The 19,073-nt window shown below is 39.0% G+C and overlaps 1 protein-coding gene across 1 annotated transcript; it reads left to right on the top strand.

The window, feature by feature from the left end:
* The first annotated feature begins 863 nt into the window (after positions 1-863).
* PI4K2B (phosphatidylinositol 4-kinase type 2 beta) lies at positions 864-18,361 on the top strand. Its single transcript, XM_054391600.1, has 10 exons — positions 864-1,161; positions 6,377-6,534; positions 11,700-11,900; positions 12,390-12,521; positions 13,889-14,042; positions 14,612-14,679; positions 15,179-15,278; positions 16,283-16,416; positions 17,485-17,544; positions 18,188-18,361. The coding sequence occupies exons 1-10, from the start codon at positions 864-866 to the stop codon at positions 18,359-18,361; spliced, it is 1,479 nt and encodes a 492-aa protein (XP_054247575.1).
* Positions 18,362-19,073: the final 712 nt, after the last annotated feature.

Here is a 19,073-nt window from a genome sequence, read left to right as displayed (position 1 = left end):
CTTCTGTAGAGAGGTGTAGGAGAAGGCATTCAGGTCAAAGTCTGGGGCAGCCTGTTGGGCCTGTGGTAATAATCTCTTACTGTCACTAACACAGGGATGGTTGTGGGAACATGGAAATAATAACAACATAGTGGTGTTGTTTTGACTTGTATTGTTTTGGAAGTTGCCATAATGGTGTAGAACAATGCTTTCTAGAGCATGAGGGTGTTGAGAAGCTGGCTAGTGGAAAGTGGTGGCCAGGAGAGGCACCTGTTTCAGCTGTAGAAGTAAAGCAAGTTTCAGGAACGGGTTTGATAAATGGCTAGCAGTGAAAACGATGCAGGTGTGGAGGCCTGTACCTCTGATTTCCCAGGTGAACGCCGAGCAGATCATGCCACTGTTAGGCTGTGTTAATCCACACCAGCTGCACACAGCATCTGAGGCTGCCCTAGCACTCACAGCAGCAGCAGCAGATCTCCCTCCTCGGGCTGACGCACCGCGGGAACATCAAATGTACAAACTCCGCCGTTCCCCGAGCACAGCCGTGCCCTGAGGCGTCAGTTTTCTGCAGCCTGCTCTGCTAGCCCCATGACCGGCGGCTGGCCTGCAGAACATTTTGGAGCCCGCAGGTACTCCAATGCCGAGTGCCACCCAACACCCCGACTGCCGGAGCTGTTTGCTCAGAGCGAGGACGGCCAGGAGGCGCCGCGGCTCCTTTAAGCAGGTAGCGGCGGCGGGTGGGGCGCCAATGCCGCGCATGCGCAGGGCCGTGACAGGAGCCGCGGCGGCGGCGGGCGGTAGTCAGTGCTATGGACTGCGGCGGAGGGGCCTGAGCTCGCCCGGAGGTGCCTCCTACCGTGCTCAGCCCCCGGCCGCGGCCGCCCATGGCGGAGCCGGGTGCTGAGAAATCCGATGAGCAGCTGCTGGTTTTCGAGGAGCTGGCGCCTCAGACAGGGCCGCCCTGGCGGGAGCCGCAACAACCGAAAACTGCCCCTGGCGGGGCTGTTAGGCTGTGTGGGGAGCCGGGGCTCGAGGAGGAGGAGGAAGAGGAGGGTGAGGAGGACTCAGAGGACTCGGGGCCCGAGGGGGATGGAGAGGACGAGCCTCTCTTGCGGGCGTCGGGTACCGGCCGCGGCCGCCGAGGGTGCGCCGCCTGGGACAAGGAGCCCCGCGCCCCTGCAGGTACGGCCCGGGGCCGCCGGCTGCTCCGCTGGGCTCGGCTGCACGCGGAGGGGAGCTGCGGGGGGTGCGCGGCTTGGGGTAGGTTGGCTCTGCCGGGGATGGCAGCCTGTGTGTCTCCTCGGGCGGAGGTACTCTGCCCTGTCCTGCCAGCGAGGCGAGAGAAGTACCTGAAGAGACCAAAGTGCGCTTTATGTGCCGTGCCCTGTGCCTCCCTGAGCTGTCCCTGTCTCAGAAGGGAGATTGTTACGAGCATCGGCGAGGGGCAGAGGTGCGTTGCCCTTTCTCGGCACACAGGCTCTGAAGGGAAAGTGCTACGAATAGCTCAAAATTTGAATGCTTTATGTGCAGCGCTACAGAAACTCCTTTGCGTCTTCATGAGTCTCCACTATTAACTTCTTGTTCTCTGTCTTCTGTTTTGTTGGGCTTTGCTTTGTTTCCATCATATCTCTTGAAACCTCTGGCTTTGCATGTTCTACAGATGGTTCTGTGGTGGGACTGGCTGCTGCTTCCTGAACACCTGGCCAAATCTCTCGAGTTTTCTATTCGTTTTGCCTATTTCATCACTTATTTTCTTGCAACCCTTATCTTTTTATCCTTTACTCTGTTCTTTATTCCAGTGATCTCTTCACTTACTTGTACCATCACATCCATTAACAGTTTTAGATGTGGACTCTGCTGGCACGTTTTTGGTGTTTATAAAAATGTATCTGCTTTCCATGTTTTGAAATCCAGTCTTGAAGAGAGAAATAAATGTGTCAGGAAAATTCAGAAATGCAAGAACTGAGTTATCAGTTTGAAAAGCAGCATGAGCATGACTGTTATCTCATTCTAAATATATGGACAAGATGATAAACTACACAGTATTTATGTTTGGTTTTTTTTTTCATGACGCCTTCAGGCTTTCTGATTCTGTGCAACTTTATAAGTAGATGTACCTCTAGGAAAAGTTTGCTGTCAGAAATCTCTGGACTTCTATCATTAATAATGTTTATTATTGTAATTATACCATAGAATTTCTTGCCAGAGACTGTTAAAAATTGTTCATTTTGCAACAATAGCATATTTTTTAAAATCCAACTAAGAACTCTTATCAATTTGAGCTAAATAAGTTATGTTAGTAACTTTTTTTTTTTCACTAGCCACAGAGAGCTTTTGCAAGGCTACTGTGCCTAACCATAAGAAAAAAAAAAACCTCATCCTTTAGCCAGTGATCCCAAGAGTAGATCTAACCTGTAATGTGAACTGGCTGTTAAAATATTAGAGTTCTGCCTTGTTCCCACAAGGTTTAAGATGTGTTGATGACAGTGCTTCTAGCAAAACATAGCAGTGATACTTCAAAGCAGAGATTAGAGCTGTGAGTCTTGCACCACTGGGGCAGTTAGGATGGTGAATGCAAAGCACTGCTTGGCATCTACTGCAGGAATATGTAGGGAAATCTCAGAATGGTGGCTGATCACAGCATCTCATCTCTTGTTCTTGATTCTTCCTTACCTTGTCTGTTTGTCTAACACTCGAAAGTACAGGATTGTTTCATGTGTCGGGTGGAACAAACACGCAACAGATGGTATTGCATCAAAAAGAGTGTTTGCATAAAGGAATTAGGGTCAGAATAGGAGACTGTATAGAAAAAGATGGAACTGGTAAAAGGAACTGCCTTTAATCATGGTCAAATAGTGTCTACCTAAAATAGTTTAAGTAGTGACTATGTAAAGAACACAAAGATGCACAAGTCCATGGGGTCCAATAAGATCCACCCACAGGTTCTGAGGGAACTGTCAGATGAAGTTGCCAAACCACTGTCTGTCGTATTTGAAAGGTCATGGCAATCTGGTGGAGTCCCTGCTGACTGGAAAAGGGGAAACAACCCCCATCTTAAAACAGGGAAAAAAGGAAGACCCTGGGAACTATATGCCAGTTAGTCTTACCTCTGTGCCTGGCAAGATCATGAAGCAGATCCTCGTGAAGGCTTTGTGTTAACCAACATGGCTTCACCATAGGGTAAATCACGCCTGATGAACTTGGTGGCTTTCTATGATGGAATTACAATGTCAGTGGATAAGGGAAGAGCAACTGATGTCATCTATCTGGACTTGTGTAAAGCATTTGACACTGTCTTGCATGACATCCTGGTCAAATTGGAAAAGTATGGATTTGAGGGGTGGACCCCTCACTGGATAAAGAATTGGCTGGATGGCTACACTCAGAGTTGCAATCAATGGCTCAGTGGCTAATTGGAGACCGGTGACAGTGGGGTTGATACTGGGACCAATGCTGTTTAACATCTTTGTCAGTGATAGGGACAGTGGGATCGAGGCACCCTCAGCAAGTCTGCAGATGACACCAAGCTGTGTGGTCCAATTGACATGCTGGAGACAAGGGATGCCATCCAGAGGGACTTGGACAGGCTTGAGAGGTGCACCTGTACTAACCTTATGAAGTTCAACAAATGCAAGGTCCTACACCTGGGTTGGGACAGTCCCAAGAACAAACACAGGCTGGGCGAGGAGTGGCTCAAGAGTGGTCTTGAGGAGAAGGACTTGGGAGTGTCAATTGATGAAAAACTCAACATGAGGTGGCGATGTGTACTTGCAACCCAGAAGGCAGCCCTGTGGTGGGCTGCATCAAACAAAGCATGACCAGCAGGACAAGGGAGATGATTCTCCTATCTGCTCTGCTCTTGTGAGACCCCACCGAGTATACTGTTTCCAGTTCTGGTGCCCCCAGTGTGAGAGGGACATTGAACCGCTGGAGCAGGTCTAGAGGAGGGCCACAAACATGATCAGAGGGCTGGAGTGCTTCCACTATGGGGACAGGCTGTGAGAGAGTTGGGACTGTTGAGCCTGGAGAAAAGATGATTCTGGGAAGGCCTTATAACAACCTTCCAGTACCTGAAGGGGGCTACAAGAAAGCTGGGAAGGGATTTTTTACAAGGGCTTGTAGTGACAGGATGAGATTGTGGATTATAGCATTTGTATGTTCAGTGCATCCTCATCATACAGTATTGCAGCTTCACAGCCTTAGGTATTGTCCAAATTAATTGGAAAAAGGTTATTGAGCTTGGTAGTGAAACTGCGTGAGAGCTGTGGTCTCCTGAGCAGGATTTTAATGAGTAGTTTTCAAGAGTGGTTGCAAGAAAAACCTTAGTAAGTTATATTGCAAATTTAGAGACTGTACTGAGAGCAAGTTGTGGCCTTAACGTCCTTTGACAGTGAAAAACTTGATTACAACAATTTTTGAAGAAGAAACCAACTCAGAGAACCCTATTACATTCAACCAATTCTGGCTTGTTTTCATATGGAGAATGTGGATAAACTGAAAGAAAACTTCTTAAAGATGCCAGTTTCCTTGCTTTCAGCCTGTTTTTGTAGAACCACATTGCTATGAAATCAGATGTCTCTCCAGTAGCAACACTGAACAAATTATACATTTCAAAAAGTATTTCTTACTTTTCCCCTGAGCATACAGCTTAATGTGATTGATTTGTTTTTAATCTGACTGTTAACTGAATATATTTTTTCTGCAGTTATCTTTTATGTTAGAACAGACATGGCTGAAGAATTCCTTGAGGCAGTGAGACTTGTCATAGATTCTAGAGTGAATGCACAGAAATTAAAACTGATCTCTGAGAAATTTGTCTTGCACATGGGTAACTTTAATACAGAAAGTTCTCTCTGTATGTCCTCTTCACCTGGAAGATTAACATGCAGAGCAACATAATATGGATGTGGCATTTCATTTGGTAACTGTATAATACATAACTCTGATTTTGCTTTTACTGACAGAATAGGTAGCAGTCACAGTTTGTTGAGGCTTGGATATGGAATAAGAAGCACTGATTTGAAGTGACTTTTACCATAAAAGTGTATTGTGGTGTTTTTGCTGTATTTTTATAAATCCTTTAAGTATTTTGTGACAGGAAAATCCTAGCCAACAAGAGAGAAAGGGTTCTGAGACTGAGATGCAATTCACTGATTGTTCCCTGACAGTCCCAGTAAAAGTCTTAAACTAGTTTATGGCAGAAGTATTGGCCAAGTAGTCCCACACATCCTGATTCTGTGGTGGTTGATCCTTAAGAATATGCTGTTCTTTTAAGTCTTCTTTTCCTATGCTTTTTAGTTCTTGTTTTGGAAGCCATGTTGTTATTGGCAAGTGTTTCGTGCAAGCAAGAGGCAATGCTCTAGAAAACAATGACCTGTACTACTACAAGGTGTCTGAAACATCAGGAGTAATTTTTAGTCTTTGTTTTTTTTTTCATTTGACTGTCCACCACCATCAGTTTGGGAGTTTTTCTGAATGGATTCTGTGTCAGTTCTTGTTCCCCTATGTGTTTTGTTATATCTTTTGTTTCTTCAAGTACTCAGATAGGAATAAGGCAACTTTTACCTCTGAATGTTTAATTAAGAAACAGCTACATTAATAGCAGAAAGGAGCCCTAATGCCCAGATGTTCTAAAAGACACTGAGAATCTGCAATAATCCTTAGTCCTAAAAGTAAGGTACAAAAATCTACAGTTCCAAAACTTGCAAAGACATTTTAAAGGTTTTAAAAAGTAGAAATACTGTATCTTGGCAACTTCTAGTCTAGTTATCTTTCAAAGTGTTTGCATAGAGTCACAGGCTTTGCATAAATGCCTGTGTAGAGCTGATACCTTGGTAGGTATGTAAAGAAATTCTACAAGCAGCTGATAGTGTTTTAATGTTGGAATGGTAATGACATGCAGGACTCCACTGGGATATTGGTGCCACTTGTAATGAATGGATCATTTTGTGAATAACCTGATTGTGTCTTAGATAACAGTCTGGCTAACCTGTTCCTGAAGTGAATGATGTGATACCATTCCAAAAGTGAGCAATGGGTAGTTTCAGGTAGCTTTCTCTGTAAAAGGACACAAATATTAATAAAAATCTGTGTAAAATCTTTAGCACTTTTTTTTTTTTACAGATATCATTTTGAAGAGATTTTTTTTTCCTCCCTTTAAAAAAAATTCCTTGAAAAGTATAAACACTGCAGTGCTACTCTCTAAGTAGTTGTTACAGATTTGGTTGAATAAACAAAAGGTAAATCTGTGGGAAACTTGCACTGATTTAATGGACCAGATTTTTCAGCCTGCTGTTGAATGGGCATTAGCAGGGAAGGCTTTTCAGTGTGTTTGTTTATGTTGTTGTTAATTGTAGTAAAAATTACACTGAAGTTTGCTTGTTTTCTTATTTTTCAGGCCATCTAGGACATACTGCTGATATGAATATATTTTTAGATGATCCAGAATTTGCAGAAATTATTCTGAGAGCAGAGCAAGCAATAGAGTGTGGAGTTTTTCCAGAGAGAATTTCTCAAGGATCCAGTGGGAGTTATTTTGCCAAGGATCCAAAAGGGGTGAGCTTATTACTGCAAAGGCAGAGACACTATCAGCAATGAGTTTAAAATGGAAATTTAAAAATCCTATTTAAATGGAAATTCATTTAAATGAGTTGTTTAATAATTTATGGTGTGCCCAAATCTATGTCGGAATATTCAACACAAGTAATATTTAGATTTCTAATTATGTCTTGCAGCATAAGCTAAGCCAACATAACTATTATTTCTCTGTTACACTTTTACTGTGTTTTAAATGGTCTGCACCAAAGAAATAAAAAGACCTCTCTAACATCTGAAAACAATTCAGAAATTCCTTTGTGCAGAATCTAACATTTTGAATTTCTTTGTATCTTGATATTCTGCAAAACTGAGCTTCTGATTTTGGCGTTGGTTTAGGTTTCTTTAGCCAAGCTTCCTGTATTATTATCTCTTTTTAGATAGTTCTTTATTTAGGTCATGTCTCCTTCCTCCTATATGAGTATTAGATGGGCAAGAAGAGTGATACAAAGAAATCTACCTTTTTACTTACACTGATCTGTGGAATCTTAACTTGAAGATTTGGCTTCCCCTCCAATAGTGATCAGAGCTCTGTTTCAAAGTAACCTCAGGAGAGCTAAGTAACAGTTACCTGAATATCATGCTTGAAAAGTAACATCTGGTTAGCATCATTTAGTCAAAAAGCAACACCTGGTTAGCATTTAGAGACAATGTCTTAGGCATACCTTCACACTGTTTTCTTTAAAGGAAGAAGCTTTTGCTTGCCAACCTGTTTCTAAAATAAGACTCCCAACCTCTACACCTTTGTTCATTCGTTATATGTGATTTTATTTTAAGCTTACTCAACAGTCTTCTGGTCTTAGGTAGATGCAGGTGTTCATTAATTCTGAAGATCTTAGTTGTGTTGGACAAGAAAGTTGTAACACTTCAAGTGCTTGGGTTTGCACAATGTGTTCAAGGTTGTTGTTCTTCCCTGCATCTCATCGATGGTCATTTCCCATTTGTTTAGGAAACATTACATGTTCTATTTAGCTTTTATTCATGTTATTGGTCATTACAGAATCTTTTGCTAGTTAATTTTCACAGGTGTTTACTTTGTTTTAATGCCACTTTTCTGGTGGTAGCTTTTACACTTTGAGTGATTTTTAGAATAGTTGCCTGACTGAATTAAAATAAACATTGGAATTTATTTATTTCTAAGATGGAAAGTGGCAGACTTACCCCTTCAAAATCATCTGAGAACTGCACATTGGAGTTCATACTCCTGTGTTCCAGGAACATCTGTTACTAATGACCCTCTTCATTGTGGCAGAGGAGAGCCAGAATAGGTTGGGAAGGAGTGGGGGGTCTCTCTCCTTCTGAAAATGGAAGGAAAAAGAAAATTATTTCCTAATCAGTTTGTGGGATTCTTGCTGTGGTGTTCAATGCTGTTAGCAAGGAAACCTGTTCAAAGATTCAGCAGGCATTTATAAATCCCTACTTCAGTAGTTTAGTTCTCTGTAGGTTTTCAGATTGTGTGATTATAGATATTCAAACTTCATAGTGTTTTTAAAGAGGCATTTTAAATTGGGATAATTAGGATTCTATCTTAGTTAACATGCAATTGGAACAAATCTGAGTAACCAACCGAATACTGGCTTACATCAAAACTTCTTCAAAAAATCAATGCATGATGTGTCTAAGGAATATTCTACAGTGGTGTTATGCTAAAAATGCTTTAAAACTGGTTGTCTTGGTTTAAGAAACTAAAATAGATCCAATTCTCTCTCTCTCCAATTCAATGGCTCTCGTTTAGCTGAAACCAGGACACTGCTGAAGTGGTTTCTTGGATTTTTTTGTAATTCTGTGAAATCAAGATCTTTTCTTAGAAAGTTAGTTAGTAGGGAAATTACTAGGGGAAAAAAAGTACTTTTTCAGGATTACCTGATATGCAAGTCTGTTTGAAGCCTCTTCAGCCTGATTTTGCAGTTTTTTGATGACTTGCAAATGCTTGAGAAACTCACTGTGCCCTGGGTCTAGTGAGAGAGTACCTGCACATCATTTTTGTAACCAGAGGATTTTAGGTGAAGCATCGTATTTCCTTCTTTTTTAAAAGGTAATTTATTTTCCTTGCATGGTTTTATTACTTCTGTCTTGCAATGAAGCATTGTTTTTGTTTCTAGCTAAGGTCCTATTAGTGACTTGCCCTCCCCCTTCATTCAGGTCATTGGTTTCAATGTAAGCATTTAGGAGAAATGAACACTGGAAAAGCTTCCCTCCCCCCCTTTTTTTTTTATATGAGCTACAAAAAAGGTCATGATAAAACATGAAAGTGTTTGCCAATATGAAGCTGTGAGAAAATGATACTGAATTCATAGCTGACTTTCAATTTTGCTTTCGTTCTGTGTGCTGAATTCAGAGCTTGTCTGGATTTGTTTTCCCAGTTAAAGGTCTGATAAAACTCCATTATGCACTCCCAGAGCAACTCCCAGTTGTAGAATGGATTTCACATCCTGGTTGAGGGAGTATTGCATCATTCTGCTTCAGACCAGTTTTGTGACTTGCTTTCTCTTATTCTTCTTGAGTAATCTGCTCTTCGTTGTGCTGGGAAGGAGCTTATTAAAGATGTGCTAAGCCTTCTTACTGGTAGCTTCTGAAACGTTTATCCACACTAATAGGAGGTTACAGGTCAAATAGTCTGTTTCCATTAGGTCATCCTAATCACTGATTTGGCTCTCTTGCTAAAATAAAACTCAGATTGCCTAATTAAAATAATTAACTTGTTGCATTTATTGGCATAGCTGGATAATGCTACAGAACAGTTCAGTTCTTAAGTAGCACTGTTGCTGAAGTATTGAATATTTCTGCATTTGTTGTTCATGGTGTAACCAATGAAGTAAAAGGTCCTGTGTCTGTTACAAATTGTTCTACAAAACATTTTTGATAGTTTAGCTTTTGGCTAATTGAAAAATGCCAGTGGAGTCAGTCCAGAAATTAATTGTGACTTGCAAAACTAAGACTGCCTTGATAAATTGTCTGTGCATTAAGCTTTCTGGGTCTGCTTTGGTCCTCCACAGCAGTGGCTTTGCCAAACGTAGCAAGATTTTAACTTCAGTGAAACCTTGAAAACCAGGTCTAGATTTGATACTATAGCATAGTGCTGTCCAGGAAAGTCAGGGAATGAGCTAAGCTCTGATTTAAAACCAGCAGTTTGTAGAAAGTATTTTCCAAAGAGTGATAATTAATGGCTTGCCATATACTGCCAAGCACACCACTGTGGTTCTGGGAAATGAAAAGCTGCTAGGTTGGTTTTGGGCGGGTAGATTGAGTTGGTTGGTTTTCCCTGTGATTCAACAGGGAAAAAATTAAATAACTCTTTCTAACAATTCTAAACCTAACATTAGAATTTTGCATAAGCAAGTATACCAAGTAAATGCAGTTTCTAAAGTGTGATTAAAAAAAAAAAAAAAACGCAACAAGTCAAGTGTTCAGAGAATATCCCAGCCTTTCATGTTGCATACAAGATTTATTGCAGCCTAACCTTTTATGAAGGTCTGAGTTGAATTGTGTCAATGCAGAACTTGCTCAGGAGTTTGTATGTAACCTTAGTATCACAGATAATAGCATACTGAAAACAAGAGAATTTTGTTAGTTTGCTTTCCTGGCCCTGTTGATAGCAAACTTACTCTACAAGATGAATTCAATTAGTGATAATCTCCTTCAGAAACTCATGGCATGAGGCTTGGATAAATGCTCTGTGCACTGGATAAAAAACTGGCTGGATGGCCAGGCCCAAAGAGTGGTGGTGAATGGAGCTAAATCTGGCTGGTACCCAGTCACTAGTGGTGTCCCCCAGGGTTCGGTACTGGAGCTTGTCCTCTTTATCAGTGATCCTCATGACCTAAAGAGTGAGTGTTGGTATGACAACATCCACTGTTTATCTCACTGAGATACAATTTGGAAAGGATTCATGAAGATACTAATATGAAAATGCTTCTTAAACAGTTCTTAAAAAGATAATATTTTAATTTACTTAACACAGTCTTGTGAGAAGGAATGAAGATGCTGCGTTTCTGCTGCAGCCTAGTGCATAAAGTCCATGTAGTGACTCTTCTATTGCTCAACTTTATCACAAACAATTGGAGGGCTATATATACTTCAGTGTGGTAATAATCCTGTGGTTTGAGATTAACAAATATAGAATCACATGTAGGAGGCACCTTGAGAAACCATCTATTTAATGCCTGTGTTGTGGAGCAGGATTGTTCCAATGTGATTCCTGATGGATGTCTAACTGACCTGTTGTTAGTGGCATCCTGTTTTGGAGACTCCCCAGCCTGGCACTCTGTTCCAGTCTTGAGCTGTTCTTATGGTTCAAAAGGGTTGTTTTTTCCTTTGCAACTTATCTGCTGAGATTTAAGTCTATCGTTTCTTGGCTCATTAACAGTAAATGGGTTGTTCCTTTCTTCACTCTGGCAACCTATTACATAGTTCATTGTGCTCCATTTTCTCTTAGGCTAAAGAATCCCTGTTTATACAGACTTTCATTTTTTGTGCTAATTCTCGTTGTCTTTTTCAGCTTTCTCCAGTTTAACAGATTTCTTGCAGCATAGTGTCTGAATAATTTTAAATATAAATGGTGGTAGATAGTGTGAACCATTGTCAGCTTTGAGTTAAGAAATCTACAGCAGTGGTAAACAACATCACTCTTTGAATTTGTACAGTGTAGAACATTTTGATCCATTCAAAGGAATGAGTAAACCAAATATAACAGGAAAAGTAACATTTGATTATTTGAATTCTGCATGTTTGTCACTTTCCTGGAACCATTATTTCTCTGTCAGAAGCATCTTGTCAGTGAGTTAACTGATAGGCTGAAAATTAATTTGTTATTTTTTTTAAAGCTAATTTAAGTCATCCTTTTAAAAGAAGAATATATTCTAAAATTCAGTCCTCTGTCATTTTGAAAAACTAGTACATATTAGCTTGTTTTCATTTTATCAGAAACTTTGAATTAGTACATCTCTAGACAGGCATTTTAATATAAATTTATTTGGAATGCCGTTTTGGTTTATTTCATCAAAAAGAGCAGCTCTAAAATCCAATGCATAACATCTAAGATACTTTCAAATAACTGATTTTCAAAATAATTTTAAGCTTTCACAGCTCAAAGTATTCATGCTTTAATTATCTTTTTTTCATCCTAGAAAATTATTGGAGTGTTCAAACCAAAATCTGAAGAGCCTTATGGACATCTAAATCCAAAGTGGACCAAATATTTTCACAAAATTTGTTGTCCTTGCTGCTTTGGCAGAGGCTGCCTCGTTCCAAATCAGGGATACCTCTCTGAAGCTGGTGCCTATCTTGTGGATGACAAGCTGGGGCTAGGAGTTGTACCTAAAACTAAGGTAAGAGTTAAAATATGCACATTACTGAATACAATAAAAAGTATATAGTGACAGATTTGTCATTCTCTGGACTGTGTTTGTGGAGACATCCTTTTATATGATGCATTATCCCAGTCATAAACTGTTGCAAGTCCACAGGCACAGTGGTTTGGTGTAGAGAGAGTGATTGTGATTTTGGTTTTGAAGGACAAGTTTGAGATCTGAATTGAATCTTCTTCAGAACCACTTCAGTTTCTAACATTTTCTGGCACTTTTGTGCATCATTTGTGAAATACAAAAACTGCAAAAGAGCAGTATCTCAAGACTCCCATTTTTGTTTGGGATACACGAAATAGAAAAGTACCTTTTCATGTCACATTTGTCTGTTGGAAATGCCTGATCCTGCCTTTTTTTTTAACAACTGAGCATAACATTTGCTGCAAATTTGTAATTGAAATGATAATAATAATAATGATTTCTGACATGTGTGTTTAACTTTTGTATTTCAAGGTTGTCTGGCTTGTCAGTGAGACCTTTAATTACAGTGCAATAGATCGTGCAAAGTCCAGAGGAAAAAAATATGCTTTAGAGAAAGTGCCAAAAGTTGCTAAAAAATTTAATCGAATTGGACTACCTCCTAAGGTAAGATGAAAAAGAAGTGCATTTCCTCATCCTTCAACAAAACTTTGAATTAAAAGGATAGGGAACTTCTACAGTAGAAGAAAAACCTTGTTGCTATCTCTTAATGAGTGATGTTTGATGAATGACTGTTAAATCTATCTGCTCTGTTCCATCATGCCTTCATTTGAACTATAATGATTGTGCTACAAGTTTGCAATCTAGCTTTAGGCTCAGGGAGTGACATAGTAGAGTGCTGTACGTTGCTCATTGTTCCTTTTTCTTCAGTGTCATGTTCTCATGTTGTCTGTTTCTCCCTTGCAATGTGAGCCTAAGATATCTGGTTCTTTCATTTTTCCTACATTTTCTTTTTTACTGTTTTATTCTTTTAGGTATTCTATTGTTGTGTTCATCCTACCTTCTTCTCATCTTGTATACAGTACTCTAGTGACTACAAACTCACATCTTTCTTAACTAATGAGCCTCGTTGTGTCCCCCAGATTCCACTACAGTGTTCTGTTCCTGAACTTTTAAAACACAAGTTCTGTCCAGCTTGGGCAATCCACTTGTGTCGGTTCCCAGCAGTTTCAATCCCTGTGACGTGTGTTATGCAAGCTTCTATCAGCATGGTTATTCCATGTGTTCTGTGTTTATCCATGTCCCTGCACATGTGCATCTATCTGCATTTCACTTCTCAAATATCATTTGAATTTTAATTTTGAAGACCTTTCCTGAAACCACACATGTCAGCCTATGCCATCAATAATTTTCTTCCTGTGACTCTTTGGGAAGCCATTTTCATGTAAAAAAAGGTCTGTCTTGAAAAAAAAGGTTAATGCTGCTGTTTTCATCAATCCATACAAGTGTTTCAGACAGGAAGGGTTTCCTCCTGTAATTTTTGGTGAGTTTCACTGAAAACACTTGGTTCAATAATTCATAGGAAAAAGAATATACATTATTTATTTTAATTTCTTTCACATATTGCTCCTAGTACTCTGTTCATTTATATTGACTTGTCTGGCTGTATTTTATTATGGTAAATGCAGTGAGTGCTTAAATATTTAAAACCAAAACAAATAAAAAAACCCAAACAAACAGAAAACTCCCAAACAAATAGCAATAAAAACCCAAACAAGCAACCTCCACCACCCACCCGGACGAAAGAACAACCAAACCCCCATAAAAAAAGGTGATGATTTGAGTCCTACTTCTTTTTTTTCCTTCAGAATTTAGAAATGAAAGTAAAACCATTTGATAGGGGTTTTGTTTGGTTGGGTTTTGTGTGTATCATGCTTCCTGTGTTCTGAACTTTGAAAGTATATTTTCTGTTAAGATTAGTTAATGTGACCTACCCAGATACGTTTTCCAAATGCAGTTTTTTCCTATTTCAGGTTGGCTCCTTCCAGCTGTTTGTTGAAGGATATAAGGAAGCTGACTACTGGCTCAGGAAGTTTGAAACTGATCCTTTGCCTGAGAACACAAGGAAAGAATTTCAGACACAGTTTGAAAGATTGGTTATCTTGGATTACGTTATCAGAAATACAGGTATTTGTTAGTGGGGCTTGGTATCTATCTGGTTTTGTAAAGCAGAAAGGGTAAGCAGTGCTGGCTGAAAGCTGCTCCTGAAGACTTCTAATGCATTTTGGATGCTTTTCTCACAATTGAAGGACCATAATGGCTCATTTTAAACTTCAGAAAATTTACTTTGGATTCAAACAAGTTTAAAAATCCAAACAAGTTTAACAATATAGTCATTTTGGTTGCTGACTGGTTTGATTTGGTTTTTTTATTGTTTTTTTTTCTCCCTAGGAAAAAGGCATACTACCCCAATGTTTCTTCAGAAAATGTTAGTTTGCTTGATGTTTTGCTCCATATTTGGCCAGTCAGGGAAGCTGAAGCAGTAATATGTACCTAAGAACACTTGGTGCTGTTTTGGTCTTTCCAATAAATCAGTTGCTTTGTACATTTCAGTAAAGCTAAAACATACGTGATAGAAAAAGCTTTTTGAACAGTTTTATCTGACTCCTTTGGCAGATTCCCCATTTACAATGTGTATCACTTTAGAAGATTTCTCTATAAATAACATGTGGTGACATGCATTTTCCTGTTTCAAGACAGAGGTAATGACAACTGGTTAGTCAGATATGAAAAAGCAGATGAAGGAGTTGATCTGTCAGATAAGGTAAGAAAATTGTACTCTGAAACTTAGATTCTTTCATTTGTTTAGTTTCATAACTTTGGCTTGCAGGGGTTGAAGTGCATGGCTTTAATCCTGGTGCATGGTCTCAAGAAAAGTGATAACTGCAAATTGTTCTAGGCAAAATGAATGGATAAATTCTTTGGGTTAAACTAATCTGGATAGAACAGTGCTAGAAATAATTTTTACTGGTTTGTTTTTCCTTACTGTCCTGGGCTATAATAATAAAAGTGCCCACTGCTGCTCAAGTACGTTTCTTCAGCTGCTTATGTGCTCTACTTATCTTGTATTTGGGGGAAGGATTTCTTTGTGATGGTAGTAGAGTAAGAATTATATATGCTGGAGATGATTTCGATGCTCCTTTATCTTGCTTTAAGTTGTCTTTAAGCAATGAAGCTAAGAAGTATGTTATTTAGTAATTTTAATGTATTTCACTGTTGTAAGTACAGAAGTATAACTTACTCTTAAAATATTCCTTCCATAGGACAGCCAATGGACCATAACTGAAGAATCTACTATTAAAATTGCTGCAATTGACAATGGCTTAGCATTTCCTTTTAAGCATCCTGATGAGTGGAGGGCATGTAAGTATTGCATTCTTCAGTCACCTTCCTTTTGGAGATTGGTTCCCAAATAACTCTTTTGGATGGTTATAGTAAGAAATTATCACTGTAGTTATACATGGAATCTTTAAATAAGGTACTTTACTTCAGAAAGTTAGCAACAGATGCCTTTTTGCAGCAGCATGTGTGATTTAATACTTGTTCATGTATTTTAGGTATTTTTTATTCATATTTCAAAGGTATAAACCTTTAAACAATACTAATACATAGTGATTCATAAACATACTCCTGTATGTAAACTGACTGCTGGTGGAATTGGAAAAAATGAGCAACATGTTTCTCGTGTGTTTGCTTGAAAAATGTGGTGGAAAATTACTTGAGTAATATGGACATGCAAGTTCTCTCCAATGACTAAACTTGCTCCAAACCCAAAGTCTGCTGAACAAGTAAACAAGTTACATGTTATCTTTACTTGTTCTCACCTTTAGCTCACTATGTACTTCAGTATTTTTGATGAGACTGAAAACTGATAATGCTGTTAAAGCTTGATTGCTTCTGACCACATCTCTGACTACCTGTAGTTTAGAGGGAAGTGCCCAGCAGGGTTTACAATTACTTCTGTGAACTATGAGCCAATCAAGTGTGGGCAAGTGTAGCTGTCAAGGCTGGTAAATTACCACACCCAGAGCTGTGTGTAGTCTCTATAGCTTGATCATACTCTACAACTACCTGAAGGGAAGTTGTGGTAAGGTAGGGGTCAGGCTCCTCTCCCAGGCAACTTGGGACAAGATGAGAGGGCATGGCCTGAAGCTTGCACCAGGGTTGTATGTTAGGAAGCACTTCCTTATGGAAAGGGTAGTCAGACAGTGGAATGGACTGCCCAGGGAGCTGGTTGAGTCGCTGTCCCTGGAAAGTGACACGGTCTGGTCGATGCAGTGGTGTTAGGTCATAGGCTGGACTTGATCTCAGAGGTCTATTCCAGCCTCAATAATTCTGTGATCAATTGTGCTGCTTTTCTGCACTAGATCCCTTCCACTGGGCTTGGCTTCCTCAAGCAAAAATTCCTTTCTCTCAGGAGACCAGAGACCTAGTTCTTCCTCGCATTTCTGATATGAACTTCATCCAGGATCTTTGTGAAGATCTTTATGAACTGTTTAAGGTGAGTTGAGTGCTTCTTTAAATTGAGCATTACTGAAATAGCTGATACCTGTAATAGAACAACTTGGTGATTTTTGTTTTTATAAATGTATCTTCTGTATGTTGTGGTACATTGCTATTGTAGCTTAAACATTGGCATGGTTAAAAAGGTGTATATAATTAAGAGGAAACTGTCACTAATGTGGCTAATTGATAGTAATTAGCTCATTTGAAAACATAGTTACCTTTTATGTACCCAGTTTCATATAATCAATTAAAGCTAATTAACAGTTATAGCACAAATCTGTGTAAAAACTCCATTTAACATACCTGTGTGGTGTGGATATGCTTAAAAACTGTAGCAAGCAGAGGAAATCATCTATTTAATGTAACTTAAAGGACCTGCATGCTTTTCATGGACTTGATTTTGCATGCATATTGTGTGAAGCTGATGCTGAAATCTTTACCATGTTTAAAGTAAATCAAACTTATTTTAAAGGTACTGAAACTGTGCCACAATATTGACAGATAAAGATGTGTTCTCCTCTGAAAAGTTACACAAGCAATATCACTTGGTCAAGTGAAATAATCCAAGTGATCAGGCTGGAAAGAAATGGAAGTTTCCTACTTTTAATGAAAATGCAGCTGTAGTGTCAAAACTAGTTTATGAAATACTCACAATGAGTCTTTGACTCAAAGTCAGAGTGACTCTGGCTTCTGTGTCACACCCAGTGGAAGCTGAAGCACTTCACTCTGAAGGAGGGACGTATTCTTTTGCCAGAGCAGAGGTGAGAGAGAGCAGTGTGACCTGACATGATGGTATTCAGCCTACCTACCAATTCCCTAAAGTGGTACTCACTGGTGTATTTTACTTTCATCATGTGGAACATCCTTCTTTTTCGCATATGTAAACTTCCTGCAAGAGAGAGACCTTTTTGTGGGTCATGCTACGACTCCACAGAGTTCCTGTAATTATCATAATATTGGTAAACTTGACTGTTTGTATTGTGAAACTGATGAATTTGTGTGCTAAATGTACAGCTAAAAATAGGTCATTTCCTGTAATAACTCTTTGGTTTCTTTATTAAAGACTGATAAAGGATTTGACAAGGCTACTTTTGAAAACCAAATGTCTGTTATGAGAGGGCAGGTAAGACTGCCTTTTTATTTTATTTCTCAACTGATTTTTAGAGGTATAAAACCTAATTCCTGTTGAATTGAAAGAAATTTTGAGGATTTTTGGCTAAATTTCTTTCTGGAGTATGTCCTTACTTTCTGTTGTCTCATCTGTATGCAAATAAATACTGATTTTAAAAAATTGTTTTTTCTAGAAGACTTTCTTCAGTGGGATTGGGTTTTGTTGGGGGTAGGGGAGCACTTAATTTTGTATGTCCTTAAAAAATATATCCTGTATATAGAAACATTCTGTATATCCTTAAAAAAAAAGAAACATTGGAGTCATAAACTGGGATGGAAAATTTGGTGCTAATTTGATTGTTATTAAAATAAATGTGAGTATTTTAAAATGCTCTTAGATTTTGGGTTCAAACATTTTCCAAAAATGCAGAGAGGGTTGCATGAAACATTAAAGAAAAGTGTAGTCAGGTAGCAGTAGGCTGTCATGGTGTTACCAAATAAATACCATCCTTCTATTTGCAGTCAAATATCTTTGTAAAGTGCTTTATTTGACAGCGCTGTCATTTATAGAATTAAGAGTGGCATCTAAATTTATCAGCCTGTTAACCATAGTTGATTTGTGTGCCCTCACCTTACCTTGCTTTTACTTTTTTTAGATACTAAACCTTACTCAGGCATTAAAGGATGGGAAGAGCCCCATTCAGCTTGTCGAGATGCCACGTGTGATTGTGGAGCGAAGCAGCACGGGAAGTCAGGGCCGAATTGTTCACCTGAGTAATGCATTCACACAGACCTTTCATAGCAGGAAGCCTTTCTTTTCCTCCTGGTAGCAACAAAAGTACGTGGGAAGAGTAAGTTTCTCATAACTTCTGTGTAAAGGCTCTTCAGCTACATAGTTTTGCTGTACACTGAGAGCTGACTGCCAACACCTCAGAATTTAAATTCTAAAGACTTAAGAAATCCGTTTTGAATGTAATAAAAGTTTACAATTTTTTGTGTCAAAATTGTAAATCCTTATGTCAGGGAATGGGAAGAACTTATCCATACTGTATTTTTATAGGCTGAAGTAATGTATTCTGAATAATAATATTATGAATAAGGGACGATACATGCTTTGCATATGCTGAAAACCTACTTTTGAATACAACAGGAATTCTTTTTTGTTGTTGTTTAATATAATTATAAATGTGAGGCTATCACTTTCCTTTTATATGGTCTTTAAAAAAAAAAAAAACAACACACAAGTGCAGAATGTAGTCTTTGATTATGAAAATGCTTTTCCTTGGAATTTCTTCCTGCTATTTTAAGCTGTTTATAGATTTTTTTTCATATGCTGGTTACTTGAAAAGTCATGCACTAAAAGAAAAAAAAATTAAAACATTTAAAAAAATCCATCTGTCCTTGACGAACATGTGAAAGAAAAGGACAAGGGAAAAAATGTTCCACATAGGTTTGGTTTTTTTGCACATGGGGACCAAAACCAGTTAAATAGTTCATCAAAATTCAACCAGGGTGAGTACACACGGTTCCTACTATGGTAAA

Source organism: Indicator indicator, chromosome 23, assembly GCF_027791375.1.
Source record: "Indicator indicator isolate 239-I01 chromosome 23, UM_Iind_1.1, whole genome shotgun sequence".
NCBI classification, from domain to species: Eukaryota; Metazoa; Chordata; class Aves; order Piciformes; family Indicatoridae; genus Indicator; species Indicator indicator.
The sequence above is the reverse complement of the archived record's forward strand: the minus strand, read 5'-3'. Positions and strand labels throughout refer to the sequence as shown.

Bases quoted from the DNA above. Each gene is read 5' to 3' on its own strand.
- PI4K2B (XM_054391600.1), top strand. From the start codon at position 864: ATGGCGGAGCCGGGTGCTGAGAAATCCGATGAGCAGCTGCTGGTTTTC. The intron at 12,522-13,888 runs GTAAGATGAAAA...TTCCTATTTCAG, and splicing joins GAATTGGACTACCTCCTAAG to GTTGGCTCCTTCCAGCTGTT. The intron at 17,545-18,187 runs GTAAGACTGCCT...TACTTTTTTTAG, and splicing joins TGTCTGTTATGAGAGGGCAG to ATACTAAACCTTACTCAGGC.